Source organism: Cygnus olor, chromosome 3, assembly GCF_009769625.2.
Source record: "Cygnus olor isolate bCygOlo1 chromosome 3, bCygOlo1.pri.v2, whole genome shotgun sequence".
Taxonomy (NCBI): Eukaryota; Metazoa; Chordata; class Aves; order Anseriformes; family Anatidae; genus Cygnus; species Cygnus olor.
In genome coordinates, this window is record NC_049171.1 from 10,284,431 (window position 1) to 10,298,005 (window position 13,575).

The following is a 13,575-nucleotide window of genomic DNA, read 5'->3' on the forward strand; positions in this document are numbered from 1 at the left end:
TGGGACTTTGATCCCCCAACCTCCATCTACGGGTTCAGGGAAACAAAAGACTTGGGAAGCCTGCCTGTCAGTGAAGACTGAGGCAAAGAAGTTGTTGAACGCCTCAGCTTTCTCCATGTCTGTTGTTAGCAGAAGTTGAGATGACAGAGGCCCCAGTGCCTGTTCTTCCATCTGCGCCAGGACAGGCAGTGTGACCCTGGGAATAGCAGACAGATGCCTTCTTGCTGTGGAATGGGGTGGGCTCATCTCCAAAGTCCCTGCCTCTCTGTTTCAAGGAGGATCACGGTTGTGGCTTGGAGATAACCCCAAACCCCTTGGAAGGTGCTGGGATCAGAGTCCTGAGCTCTGGGGCTCACTAGGAGCTCTACATGCCCAAGCACTTACTGAGGCAAGAAAACAGACAAGAAGGTGGACGTGAGCAGGAACCCTAAGTGGGAGGAAGAGAGCAGTGAGAGCTGGCAGAGAGGAGTGATAAAGAAGAGCTCTTGCAGGTCTCACTCCGTTTCACTAGGTGTTTAAATGTTTATCGCCTTTACTTCCCAATACACAAACCAACAGTTGGATGTCTAAGATTCAGTTAATTTCCCCAAGCTGAGTCACAGAATCACAGACTAGTTTGAGGTTGGAAGGGACCTCTGGAACTCATCTGGTTCAATGTCCCTGCTCCAGCAGACACCCGGAGCAGGGTGCCCAGGACCACATCCAGGCGGCTTTCGAAGATCTCCAGGGAGGAGACTCCACAGCCCCTGGGCAACCTGTGCCAGTGCTTGGTCACCCTCACATAAAGAAAGTGCTTCCTCCTGCTCAGAGGGAACCTCCTGTGTTCCAGTTTGCGCCCGTCGCCTCTTGTCCTGGCACAGGGCACCACCAAACAGAACCTGGCTCCAGTCTCTTTGCACCCCCCTTCAGGGACTGATAGACACTGATAAGATCCCCCCAGCCTTCTCTCCTCCAGGCTGAAGAGCTCTCTCAGCCTTTCCTCACAGGAGACACGCTCCAGTCCCTTGTTTGTCTTTGTGGCCCTACACTGGACTCTCTCCAGTATGCCCACGTCTGCCTTGTACCGCGGAGCCCAGAACTGGACACGCTACTCCAGGTGTGGCCTCACCAGTGCAGAGTAGAGGGGCAGGATCACCTCTCCTGACCTGCTGACAATACTTTGCCTGATGCAGCCCAGGATACTATTAGCCTTCTTTGCAGCAAGGGTGCGTTGCTGGCTCATGTTCACCAGGACCCCCAGGTCCCTTTCCTCCAAGCTGCTTTCCAGCGGGGCGGTCCCCAGTATGTCCTGGTGCCAGACGTTGTGCCTACCCAGGTGCAGGACTTTGCACCGAATTCCCCTGGCTGATCTTCAAGATGTTCCTTCCGGCCCATTTCTCCCTCCTGTCCAGGACCCTCTGGATGGCAGCACAACCCTCTGGTGTATCTGCCACTCCCCCCAGTTTTGTGCCATCTGCAGACGTCTGCCCCATCGTGCAGGTCACTAATGAAGATGCTAAACAGGACTGGATCCAGTATTGACCCCTGGCGTATACCACTAGTTACTGGCCTCCACCTAGACTTTGTGCCACTGATCACCAGCCACCCTGTGGGCTCGACCATTCTGCCAGTTTTCAGTCCACCCCACTGACTGCCCATCCAGCCCATACGTCTACAGCTTGTCTACAAGCTTATCGAGTTGGTCAGGCAGGACTTCCCTTTGGTGAATCCCTGCCGTCCTCTTTGCCCCTGAACGGTAGTCAGGGAGCGATTGCCTTGCCTGTATTTCAGCCACACATTTTCTTGCTCTTTTTCTTCCTGTTTGGCCCTACCTAGTGAGAAGCCAGAGGTCTTGCAGGGCCCTGCGCAGGGCCAGCTCTCAGCACTGAGCTGGGCTGGCCATGGCCCCGCTGCGCTGAGCTGGCCCGGCTGGGCTGGCTGCTGCCTGGTGCTCGGGTGAAGGGCACCTCCTGGGGTTTAGCTCAGCTCGGGGAGGGCCACCTCATCCCCGCTGTCCCTGCATCACAAACGTTGCCATGGCTGAGCGCTGCTGTCACCACAGCTGGGGAGGGATGACAACCCCGAGACAACGCGCATCCCAAACGGCGGCGGTTATGGGTTATGTAAGTGGGGCTGAGCGAGGCTGGCTGCCATTTTGCCCACGAGCTGATGAGCAAAGAGGGCTCCCCAGATGTGCAGCAGCCAGACACAGGAATCCTAGGACAGAGACACCACCTCTGCCAGGCGGCCTCTGCTGTGTGCTCACCCCCATCCTCCTTTGCCTTCAGTGTGCCTGGACCAGACTCCGAGATGCAGGCAAGGCCCTACTTGCCTGCATCAAGAAGTGAGGTGAGGAGCCTCACGGGAAGAGAACCAACGCTGGAAAGCAGAGTCTCACCATGGGATTAGGGGATTGCTTGGGCTTCCTGCAGAAACGGAAAGCTGCAACCATCCCTGCCTGGAGCCACCAGGGAGCAGGAGCTCTCCCATTAAATGTGTCTTTCCAAGCGACCTCATGTGTGTTTCTTCTTTCCTTTGGAGGAGCAGAGGCACCGTTCCCTGCTCACTGCTCGCACCTGCTTGCATGGGCAAGGTGGGCAGCTCTGTTAGCACCTTTTAGAGGAGAGGCCAGGACTAGGATGGCGCTCCAGGTGCCTGAGAGCACGGACATAGGGCTGGCCTTCCACCTGAGGCCTTCAGAGGCAGCGTGGGCTGCCCCCCTCCCTGGAAGTCCCCTGCACACCACAGCTACGGTTTGCGTCTGGGAGCAGTGTAGGTCCTTCAGGACAGCAACTGGCAGAGAGAAAGCACGTTGTGTGTCTGCCAGGGACAGAGAAGATGGAGGCCCCAGTGCCTGTTGTTCTGGCTGCACTAGGACAGGCAGAACAGCAGACAGGCGCCTCTGTGGGCATGACTTCTGCTTCTTGCTGTGGGATGGGGTGGGCCCATCTCCTCCAAGCCCCTGCCTCTCCCTTTCAAGGAGGATCGAGGTTGTGACATGGAGGCAGTGACCTGAAAGTCCTGGGAGGGTGCCAGGATCACAGCCCTGAGCTCTGGGGCTCAGCAGCAGCTCTACCTGCCCTAGCACATGCTGAGGCGAGCAAAAGGCCAAGGAAAAGGACATGAGCAGGACCCCCAAGTCAGAGGAAGAGAGCAGCGAGAGCTGATATGGGGGAACACCAGGGAAAAGCTCTTGCAAGTCCCACTGCATTTCACTAAGTGTGGAAACGTTTATGACCTTCACTTCCCTATGCCAAACCAGTAATTTGGCGATTAAATTTCAGTTAAATTCCCCAAGCTTAGTAGTCTATCCCTATGAAAGTAGTCGGTGACCAATTGCCCAGCTTTTATTTCAACCAGGAGTTTTCTCACTGTTGTCCTTCCCATTATCTCCCTGGTACCACTCAGAGTAAGGGGGTTGAGCTGGCTGTGGGGGTTCCTGGCTGCCCAGCCACAGCGAGCCCTCCCCACGTCAATTCCCCTTTCAGCGAAGGACTGTTGAGTGGTCATACTCCGGGGAGCGGTGCTCCTCTTGGCTGGGGTGGTCTAAACGGGCTCCCTTGGGCCTTCACCATTGTCACTGTGTCGCCATCGTTGCTTTGCTGGACACATGAGGGTCGTGAAGCGGTTCATGGTCTCTCAGAAGGGGGAGTGCAGGGCACGACCGGGGGTTCAACCCTACCTAGTGAGAGGCCAGAGGCTTTGCAGGGCCCTGTGCAGGGCCAGCTCTCGGCACTAGGGTGGGCTGGCCATGGCCCCGCTGCGCTGAGCTGGCCTGGCTGGGCTGGCTGCTGCCTGGTGCTCGGGTGAAGGGCACCTCCTGGGGTTTAGCTCAGCTCGGGGAGGGCCACCTCATCCCCGCTGTCCCTGCATCACAAACGTTGCCATGGCTGAGCGCTGCTGTCATCACAGCTGGGGAGGGATGACAACCCCGAGTCAACGCGCATCACAATCGGGGGCGGGCTATATAAGTGGGGCTGAGCGAGGCTGGCTGCCATTTTGCCGCGAGCTGACGAGCGAAGAGGGACAAGCTTGAGCTGGGAAGGTGGAGCAAGGGGACCGTGAGTGCGGTCCAGCTGATCCTCCTCAAGCCAGCCAAGTTTGGCGCTCTCTGGCAAGTCACAGGCATGGCTGATCCCTGGGGAATGAGCTTCTTCCCCAGCCCAGAAGCCTTCTGGGCCTTCTGCTCCTTCCTGTGGCTGCTGCTGCTGGCGTTTGCCTGCTTCTCCATGATGCCGTGTGGCAAGCCGCAGGTAGGAGTCAGGGCTGGTGCTGAGGCAGGCCCTGCCTGGGACGGGAGGCCGTGTCCCAGCCAGGCCTGGCCAGCCTGGGCCAGCAGGCTTGGGGCAGGCTCGGGCCTGGCCCTGGCCATGCCCTGGGTTTGTGGGTGCCGCTGAGGCTGCTGGGGACTCCCTCTCACCCGCTGCTTTCTGTGCCCATGTAGGAAGGGAGGACGAGGAGGTGCTGTTACAGAAGGAACCAGGAGAATCGCAGAGGTGAGCGGCCCTGGGCAAGGGCAGGTGCCCTGCAAAGACACCGCCTGGCCCCATGTACCCGCCGTCCCCCCACGGCCTCCCCATCCACTGACTCTCTGTCTTCTCTGCCACCAGTTTGGACCCTCCACAACTCTTCATGGCGCAAGAGGAAGCAGTAAGTGGAATCGTCGCCGCTGGGGCGTGACAGCCCCCTCTAGTCAGCCCCCCACCAAAGGAGGTCCCACTAACGCTGCCCTTTGCCCCTTTGCAGATGTCCCGAGCACGCAAAGATGGATGGAATAGTTGAACTAGCCCAACTGTTCAACAGGACCCTTGAGGACCTCAACAGATACATGGAAATGTGAGACCACCGAGGAGGGGAAGGGGAAGGGGATAGGGATGGGAACAGGGGCAGGGTTTGGGGGCATGGATGAGTGCAATGGCTTGTGGGGGCACAGGGAAATTTGCAGACTAAAATCCGAGGAGCAATGCCCTTGCAGAAGGATTTACCGCCGAGGCACAGAGATAGCAGTGTCCCCTCTCTTTCTGGGGCAGATGGAGCTTCTGTGCCCAGCTGGCAGAGAGGGAGCCTTGGGCAAGGGACCAAGGGGCCCCTTGGGGGACCCCACAGAAATGACACAGCCTGCCAGCTCCTTAGGGGCGGAGGGAGAGTCCCAGGGTGCTCAGGAGTGCTTGGCTCAGCATTCCCATCATCTTCCTTCTCCTTCTCCTCCTCCTCCTCCTCCTCCTCCTCCTTCTCCTTCTCCTTCTCCTTCTCCTTCTCCTTCTCCTTCTCCTTCTCCTTCTCCTTCTCCTTCTCCTTCTCCTTCTCCTTCTCCTTCTCCTTCTCCTTCTCCTTCTCCTTCTCCTTCTCCTTCTCCTTCTCCTTCTCCTCCTCCTCCTCCTCCTCCTCCTCCTCCTCCTCCTCACAGGCTCAACTTGGAGTTGCCAGAGGACAGCAGTGAGTCTACCACTTCTGACACAGAGAGTGAAACCAGCTGCTCTTCAACGGTGTCTCTGGACTCTTGGAGCACCATCTCCTGCACTACCATCACGGAGAGCGAATCCACACAGATTTCAAGGGCATCTACCCCCACTCCTCTGCAGAAAGAAGACTCACTTCATGCTTCTGTGTTCCAGCCTGGCCTCATGCATCCCAAGGCTGGCCCAGGGGAGCAGCATGACCATGACACTTGCCAACCCTGCAGGAAAGAAGTGGTCAGATGCCACAGGGCCAGCAGTGTGCACCAACACCAGCAACACGTCCAGGTCCAGCAGGCTGCTCCCACCCATCCTCCAGAGGTGCCCAAATTCCACTCCATGGAAATGAAGACATCTTTGCCACAAAAGAAATCCAAGGAGGCCTTAAACTACTTCACCTCACATAAGAAAGAGGAGGAGAAACTGCGCCTGCCAGCTGATGGGGACAAGCCTCCACAAAATGATCCAGCCTCTGCTTCGAAAGTATCGAAGCAAGAAGAAGAGCCTAATATGAAGGCGGTTCCCATGGTGTGGGACCTGACCTTCATAGACAAGGCTGTGAAAAATCAGCTGGAGCATGTAGTGGAAAAAATGTATATACAAAAGCAATTTGGACTGTCAGAGATGCTGTTGTCCTGTGAGGGGAGCTTTTCAGCCACTGTCCTGGAAGCAAGGACAGCTGTCCCAACCACAGCTCCTCGATCACCCCAATGGCGAGCAGAGCCACATGTGGTGGTGACTCCTGTGGAGAAGGACCCACCCTGTGTGGAAAAGACTGTGAACCGTCATCTGGAGGGGCCTAACGGACAAAAGCAGACAAAAGAGCTCTTCGGGCTACCAGGGATCCTGGCTTGCCTGAAAAGATCTTCAGACCCCGTCCTGGGACAAAAAGACTCCCAGACTGAGGATCCACAGAGGAACACCAGGCAGTGCCACTGCACACCCAGCCTGCGCTGTCAGCGGCACGCTCACACCACGAAGTTGGCAGTGCAGCTGTCAGTGCAGACCCCTGGCCCTCAGCAAGAGGCAGCAGCCCCCAAGGACACATTCACCCGGGGGATGCAGGAGCCTGTCCACTCTGTGCCAGCAGCTATTCTGAGAGTGGAACAAGGGATGAAGCCTCAGGAGGATGGGGACAGACCCCACCAGAAAATGGAGTGTGGAGGAAGAGCCAGCGGCAGCAGCACGACCAGCAAGACGACCCTGCCTGGCACCAGCAAGATGAACCAGGACCCTGGGGCAGCAGGGGATTCCCCTTCCACCCAGGCAGAGCAGGCGTCGCCACAGAGCAAGGGAGCTCCGCGGGGTCAATCAGATAAGAAGGGTGAGGGCCCCAGCATCTCCACTACGGGGGACATGGGGACACCACCGCCTCCAAGAAGAAGGCCCCCACAGAGAAAAAACAGCTCCAGTGAGGACAGACCCTCAGCTCTGCCACGGCCTCCACACCACGTTTGGATCTGTCTTGATATCCACCATGTGACAAGGGTCCTCGCAGCACCAAGAGACTGCCACAAAGCCAAACAAATTGCTGAAGATCTGCAGAAGCAGGTGCAGGCTTCACAGTCGGAGCAGCTCCCAGACAATGTGGGGCAACCAAGGATGGACCCAGCAGCAGAGGGCACCGGGGCCGTGCCACGCAGAAGACGTAGAAGGGCACGGAAGGACAAGGGATGCTCCCAGGACAGACCCGTCTTCGCAAGACTCCGTCCAAAGTTCATCAAAGCCCCAAACCACAACCTGCCTGGCACGGAAAGCTCCCAGAATTTGGCTCTGTCTGCAGCTGCAGTCCCAGGTGCAGCTGGAGGAAAGACAGTGGGAGAGAAGAAACCATCTGCAGAGAGGGCCAAGGTTCAGCAGGACCCAGCAGGGCACGGAGCCAGCAAGCAGCAGATCCCTGCCAGCCCCACCAGGGAGTAGGGGCTCTCTCAATAAATGTGTCAGTGGAAACAAGCTCATGGGCGAGTGTCTCTAATTTCCTGGGGAAGCACTGCGGCTCCCCTGCTCACTACTAGGCCCTCCTTGCATGGGCAAGGCTGGCAGCGCTGTTGGCTGCTTCTGTGGGGAGGAGTGGGTTGGGGGTGGCCTTCCCCTGAGGCTTTCAGAGGCAGCATGGGCTGCCAAGCTCCCTGGAGGTCTCCTGCATACCACAACTGCATGCCCGGGCTGGGAGCAGTGCCAGTCCTTCAAGGCAGCAAAGGGCAGAAAGCAATGAGGTGGGGTGTCCAGAGTGTGACGGAGAATCATAAAATCATAGGGTCATAGAATGGTTTGGGTTGGAAGGGACCCCAAAGATCACCCAGTTCCAACCCCCCTGCCATGGGCAGGGACGCCACCCACTAGATCAGGTTGCCCAGGGCCTCATCCAGTCTGCCCTTGAACACCTCCAGGGATGGGGCACCCACAGCTGCTCTGGGCAGCCTGTGCCAGTACCTCACCACCCTCTGAGAGAAGAATTTCCTCCTAACCTCTCATCTATATCTCCCCTCTTTTAGCTTAAACCATTCCCCCTTGTCCTGTCATTATCTGATTGAGCAAAGAGTCACTCTCCATCTTTTTATAAGCCCCCTTTAAGTACTAGAAAGCTGCAATGAGGTCTCCCCGGTGCCTTCTCTTCTCCAGGCTGAACATCCCCAACTCTCTCAGCCTTCCTTCATAGGAGAGGTGCTCCAGCCCTCTGATCATCTTCCTGGTCCTCCCCTGGACCCTTTCTTACAGCCCCACATCCTTCTTGTGCTGGGTGTCCCAGACCTGGACGCAGTGCCCTAAGTGGGGCCTCACAAGGGCAGAGCAGAGGGGGACAATCACCTCCCTCCACCTGCTGGCCACTCCTCTGCTGATGCAGCCCGGGATGCAGTTGGCCTTCTGGGCTGCAAGCACACACTGCTGGCTCATGTCGAGTTTTTTGTCCACCAGAACCCCCAAGTCCTTCTCTGCAGGGCTGCTCTCAATGAGTTCTTCTCTCAGTCCGTCCTCAAGTCTGGGATTGCCCTAACCCAGGTGCAGCACCATGCGTTTGGCCTTGCTGAACCTCATTAGGTTCCCATGGGCCCACTTCTTTAGGCTGTCTAGGTCCCTTTGGATGGCAGCCCTTCCTTCTCTTGTATCAACTGCACCACTCAGCTTGGTGTCATCTGCAAACTGCTGAGGGTGCACTCAATCCCGTCGTCTGTATCATTGATGAAGATATTAAAAAGCACCGGTCCCAGGACAGACCCCTGAGGGACACCGCTCGTCACCGGTCTCCACCTGGACATAGAGCCATTGACCACCACTCTGGGTGCGACCTTCAAGCCAACTCCTTATTCACTAAATGGTCTACCCATCAAATCCGTGTCTCTCCAATCTGGAGATCAGGATGTCATGTGGGACCGTGTCAGAGGCCTTACAGAAGTCCAAGTAGATGACATGGTTCAGTCCTCCCTTGTCAGCTGATGCGGTCACTCCACCACAGAAGGCCAGCAGATTGGTCAGGCATGATTTGCCCTTGGTGAAGCCATGCTGGCTGTCGCAGATCACCTCCTTGTCCTGCATGTGCCTTAACATTGCCTCCAGGAAGATTCATTCCATGATCTTCCCAGGCACATACGTGAGGCTCACCAGTGTGTAGTTCCCCAGGTCTTCTTTTCTACCCTTTTTAAAATTTTAAAATGTTTCCCTTTTTCCAGTCACTGTGGACTTCGCCTCACTGCCGTGATTTTTCAAATATGATGGAGAGTGACTTGGCAACTACATCAGCCAATTCCCTCAGGCCCCATAGACTTGCAGTTGTTAAGGTGCATCAGGAGGTCCCAAACCTGCTCTTCCTTACAGTTGGAAGGACTCTGCTTCCCCAGCCCCTGCCTAGAGATCTGGGGACACAAGGGATGTGGGAAGCCTGACCACTAGTGTAGATCGAGGCAAAGAAGTTGCTAAGTACCTCTGCCTTCTCCACATCTGTTGTTACCAGTTCTCCATCTTCATTAGGCAGAGGCGCTACACTCTCCCTAGTCTTTCTTCTGTGGCCAATGTACCTGTAGAACCCCTTTATGTTATTCTTTGCATCCCTGCCAAGTTTAATTCTGTCAGTGCCTTGGCTTTCCTGATCCCATCCCTGCACATCCAGAGAGCATTACTGTACTCTTCCCAGGGCACACGGCCCTCTTTCCACCGTCTGTGCGTTTCCTTCTTTTGCCTGAGTTTCACCAGCAGATCCTTATTCAACCATGGTGGTTTCCTGCCTTCCTGGTTTGATGTATTACAAATGGAAATACAGAGCTCTTGCGCTCCGAGGAAGACATCCTTAAAGAGTTGCCAGTTCTGATCAGATCCTCTGACCATCTAGGGCATGGTCACTGCAACCTAGGCTTCCTCCAGTCTCAACTTCTTTAATGAGCTCCTTCTGCATTGGTGAGCACCAGGTCCAGTAACACTTCTCCTCTGGTTGGTTTAATACGTGGAATAGGAACTTGTCCTCAATGGACTCCAGAAGTCTCCTGGATTGCTTACTGCCTGCCATGAGGCTTTCCCCCGCAAACGTCTGTGTGATTGAGATCCCCCAGGAGGATGAGAGACTGTGAGCATGATGCTTCCTGATCATCTAGTTCCACCCCCCTGCCATGGGTCTCTAAGGTCTCGAAACTGCTCTTCGCTTATAGTGGGTGGGACTTTGATCCCCCAACCTCCATCTACGGGTTCAGGGAAACAAAAGACTTGGGAAGCCTGCCTGTCAGTGAAGACTGAGGCAAAGAAGTTGTTGAACGCCTCAGCTTTCTCCATGTCTGTTGTTAGCAGAAGTTGAGATGACAGAGGCCCCAGTGCCTGTTCTTCCATCTGCGCCAGGACAGGCAGTGTGACCCTGGGAATAGCAGACAGATGCCTTCTTGCTGTGGAATGGGGTGGGCTCATCTCCAAAGTCCCTGCCTCTCTGTTTCAAGGAGGATCACGGTTGTGGCTTGGAGATAACCCCAAACCCCTTGGAAGGTGCTGGGATCAGAGTCCTGAGCTCTGGGGCTCACTAGGAGCTCTACATGCCCAAGCACTTACTGAGGCAAGAAAACAGACAAGAAGGTGGACGTGAGCAGGAACCCTAAGTGGGAGGAAGAGAGCAGTGAGAGCTGGCAGAGAGGAGTGATAAAGAAGAGCTCTTGCAGGTCTCACTCCGTTTCACTAGGTGTTTAAATGTTTATCGCCTTTACTTCCCAATACACAAACCAACAGTTGGATGTCTAAGATTCAGTTAATTCCCCAAGCTGAGTCACAGAATCACAGACTAGTTTGAGGTTGGAAGGGACCTCTGGAACTCATCTGGTTCAATGTCCCTGCTCCAGCAGACACCCGGAGCAGGGTGCCCAGGACCACATCCAGGCGGCTTTCGAAGATCTCCAGGGAGGAGACTCCACAGCCCCTGGGCAACCTGTGCCAGTGCTTGGTCACCCTCACATAAAGAAAGTGCTTCCTCCTGCTCAGAGGGAACCTCCTGTGTTCCAGTTTGCGCCCGTCGCCTCTTGTCCTGGCACAGGGCACCACAAACAGAACCTGGCTCCAGTCTCTTTGCACCCCCCTTCAGGGACTGATAGACACTGATAAGATCCCCCCAGCCTTCTCTCCTCCAGGCTGAAGAGCTCTCTCAGCCTTTCCTCACAGGAGACACGCTCCAGTCCCTTGTTTGTCTTTGTGGCCCTACACTGGACTCTCTCCAGTATGCCCACGTCTGCCTTGTACCGCGGAGCCCAGAACTGGACACGCTACTCCAGGTGTGGCCTCACCAGTGCAGAGTAGAGGGGCAGGATCACCTCTCCTGACCTGCTGACAATACTTTGCCTGATGCAGCCCAGGATACTATTAGCCTTCTTTGCAGCAAGGGTGCGTTGCTGGCTCATGTTCACCAGGACCCCCAGGTCCCTTTCCTCCAAGCTGCTTTCCAGCGGGGCGGTCCCCAGTATGTCCTGGTGCCAGACGTTGTGCCTACCAGGTGCAGGACTTTGCACCGAATTCCCCTGGCTGATCTTCAAGATGTTCCTTCCGGCCCATTTCTCCCTCCTGTCCAGGACCCTCTGGATGGCAGCACAACCCTCTGGTGTATCTGCCACTCCCCCCAGTTTGTGCCATCTGCAGACGTCTGCCCCATCGTGCAGGTCACTAATGAAGATGCTAAACAGGACTGGATCCAGTATTGACCCCTGGCGTATACCACTAGTTACTGGCCTCCACCTAGACTTTGTGCCACTGATCACCAGCCACCCTGTGGGCTCGACCATTCTGCCAGTTTTCAGTCCACCCCACTGACTGCCCATCCAGCCCATACGTCTACAGCTTGTCTACAAGCTTATCGAGTTGGTCAGGCAGGACTTCCCTTTGGTGAATCCCTGCCGTCCTCTTTGCCCCTGAACGGTAGTCAGGGAGCGATTGCCTTGCCTGTATTTCAGCCACACATTTTCTTGCTCTTTTTCTTCCTGTTTGGCCCTACCTAGTGAGAAGCCAGAGGTCTTGCAGGGCCCTGCGCAGGGCCAGCTCTCAGCACTGAGCTGGGCTGGCCATGGCCCCGCTGCGCTGAGCTGGCCCGGCTGGGCTGGCTGCTGCCTGGTGCTCGGGTGAAGGGCACCTCCTGGGGTTTAGCTCAGCTCGGGGAGGGCCACCTCATCCCCGCTGTCCCTGCATCACAAACGTTGCCATGGCTGAGCGCTGCTGTCACCACAGCTGGGGAGGGATGACAACCCCGAGACAACGCGCATCCCAAACGGCGGCGGTTATGGGTTATGTAAGTGGGGCTGAGCGAGGCTGGCTGCCATTTTGCCCACGAGCTGATGAGCAAAGAGGGCTCCCCAGATGTGCAGCAGCCAGACACAGGAATCCTAGGACAGAGACACCACCTCTGCCAGGCGGCCTCTGCTGTGTGCTCACCCCCATCCTCCTTGCCTTCAGTGTGCCTGGACCAGACTCCGAGATGCAGGCAAGGCCCTACTTGCCTGCATCAAGAAGTGAGGTGAGGAGCCTCACGGGAAGAGAACCAACGCTGGAAAGCAGAGTCTCACCATGGGATTAGGGGATTGCTTGGGCTTCCTGCAGAAACGGAAAGCTGCAACCATCCCTGCCTGGAGCCACCAGGGAGCAGGAGCTCTCCCATTAAATGTGTCTTTCCAAGCGACCTCATGTGTGTTTCTTCTTTCCTTTGGAGGAGCAGAGGCACCGTTCCCTGCTCACTGCTCGCACCTGCTTGCATGGGCAAGGTGGGCAGCTCTGTTAGCACCTTTTAGAGGAGAGGCCAGGACTAGGATGGCGCTCCAGGTGCCTGAGAGCACGGACATAGGGCTGGCCTTCCACCTGAGGCCTTCAGAGGCAGCGTGGGCTGCCCCCCTCCCTGGAAGTCCCCTGCACACCACAGCTACGGTTTGCGTCTGGGAGCAGTGTAGGTCCTTCAGGACAGCAACTGGCAGAGAGAAAGCACGTTGTGTGTCTGCCAGGGACAGAGAAGATGGAGGCCCCAGTGCCTGTTGTTCTGGCTGCACTAGGACAGGCAGAACAGCAGACAGGCGCCTCTGTGGGCATGACTTCTGCTTCTTGCTGTGGATGGGGTGGGCCCATCTCCTCCAAGCCCCTGCCTCTCCCTTTCAAGGAGGATCGAGGTTGTGACATGGAGGGCAGTGACCTGAAAGTCCTGGGAGGGTGCCAGGATCACAGCCCTGAGCTCTGGGGCTCAGCAGCAGCTCTACCTGCCCTAGCACATGCTGAGGCGAGCAAAAGGCCAAGGAAAAGGACATGAGCAGGATCCCCAAGTCAGAGGAAGAGAGCAGCGAGAGCTGATATGGGGGAACACCAGGGAAAAGCTCTTGCAAGTCCCACTGCATTTCACTAAGTGTGGAAACGTTTATGACCTTCACTTCCCTATGCCAAACCAGTAATTTGGCGATTAAATTTCAGTTAATTCCCCAAGCTTAGTAGTCTATCCCTATGAAAGTAGTCGGTGACCAATTGCCCAGCTTTTATTTCAACCAGGAGTTTTCTCACTGTTGTCCTTCCCATTATCTCCCTGGTACCACTCAGAGTAAGGGGGTTGAGCTGGCTGTGGGGGTTCCTGGCTGCCCAGCCACAGCGAGCCCTCCCCACGTCAATTCCCCTTTCAGCGAAGGACTGTTGAGTGGTCATACTCCGGGGAGCGGTG

At 56.3% G+C, this 13,575-nt stretch overlaps 1 protein-coding gene across 4 annotated transcripts in view; it reads left to right on the plus strand.

Annotated features, from left to right (window-relative positions):
• LOC121068002 overlaps positions 1 to 13,575 on the plus strand; it is a 29,456-nt gene that overhangs the window by 13,674 nt on the left and 2,207 nt on the right. For 2 of the 4 annotated variants that reach the window (XM_040553024.1, XM_040553026.1), the window contains one exon: positions 5,387 to 5,453. Coding sequence is in view for 2 of the 4 variants with exons in the window: in XM_040553023.1 (XP_040408957.1) it covers positions 4,107 to 4,232; positions 4,424 to 4,475; positions 4,590 to 4,629; positions 4,726 to 4,815; positions 5,387 to 6,338; positions 6,501 to 7,355 (2,115 nt within the window). In the remaining 2 variants the exon portion in view is untranslated. Of the gene's footprint in view, positions 1 to 3,894; positions 4,233 to 4,423; positions 4,476 to 4,589; positions 4,630 to 4,725; positions 4,816 to 5,386; positions 6,339 to 6,500; positions 7,571 to 13,575 lie in introns of those variants that run through there. The other 2 variants (XM_040553023.1, XM_040553025.1) reach the window with 2 other exon arrangements.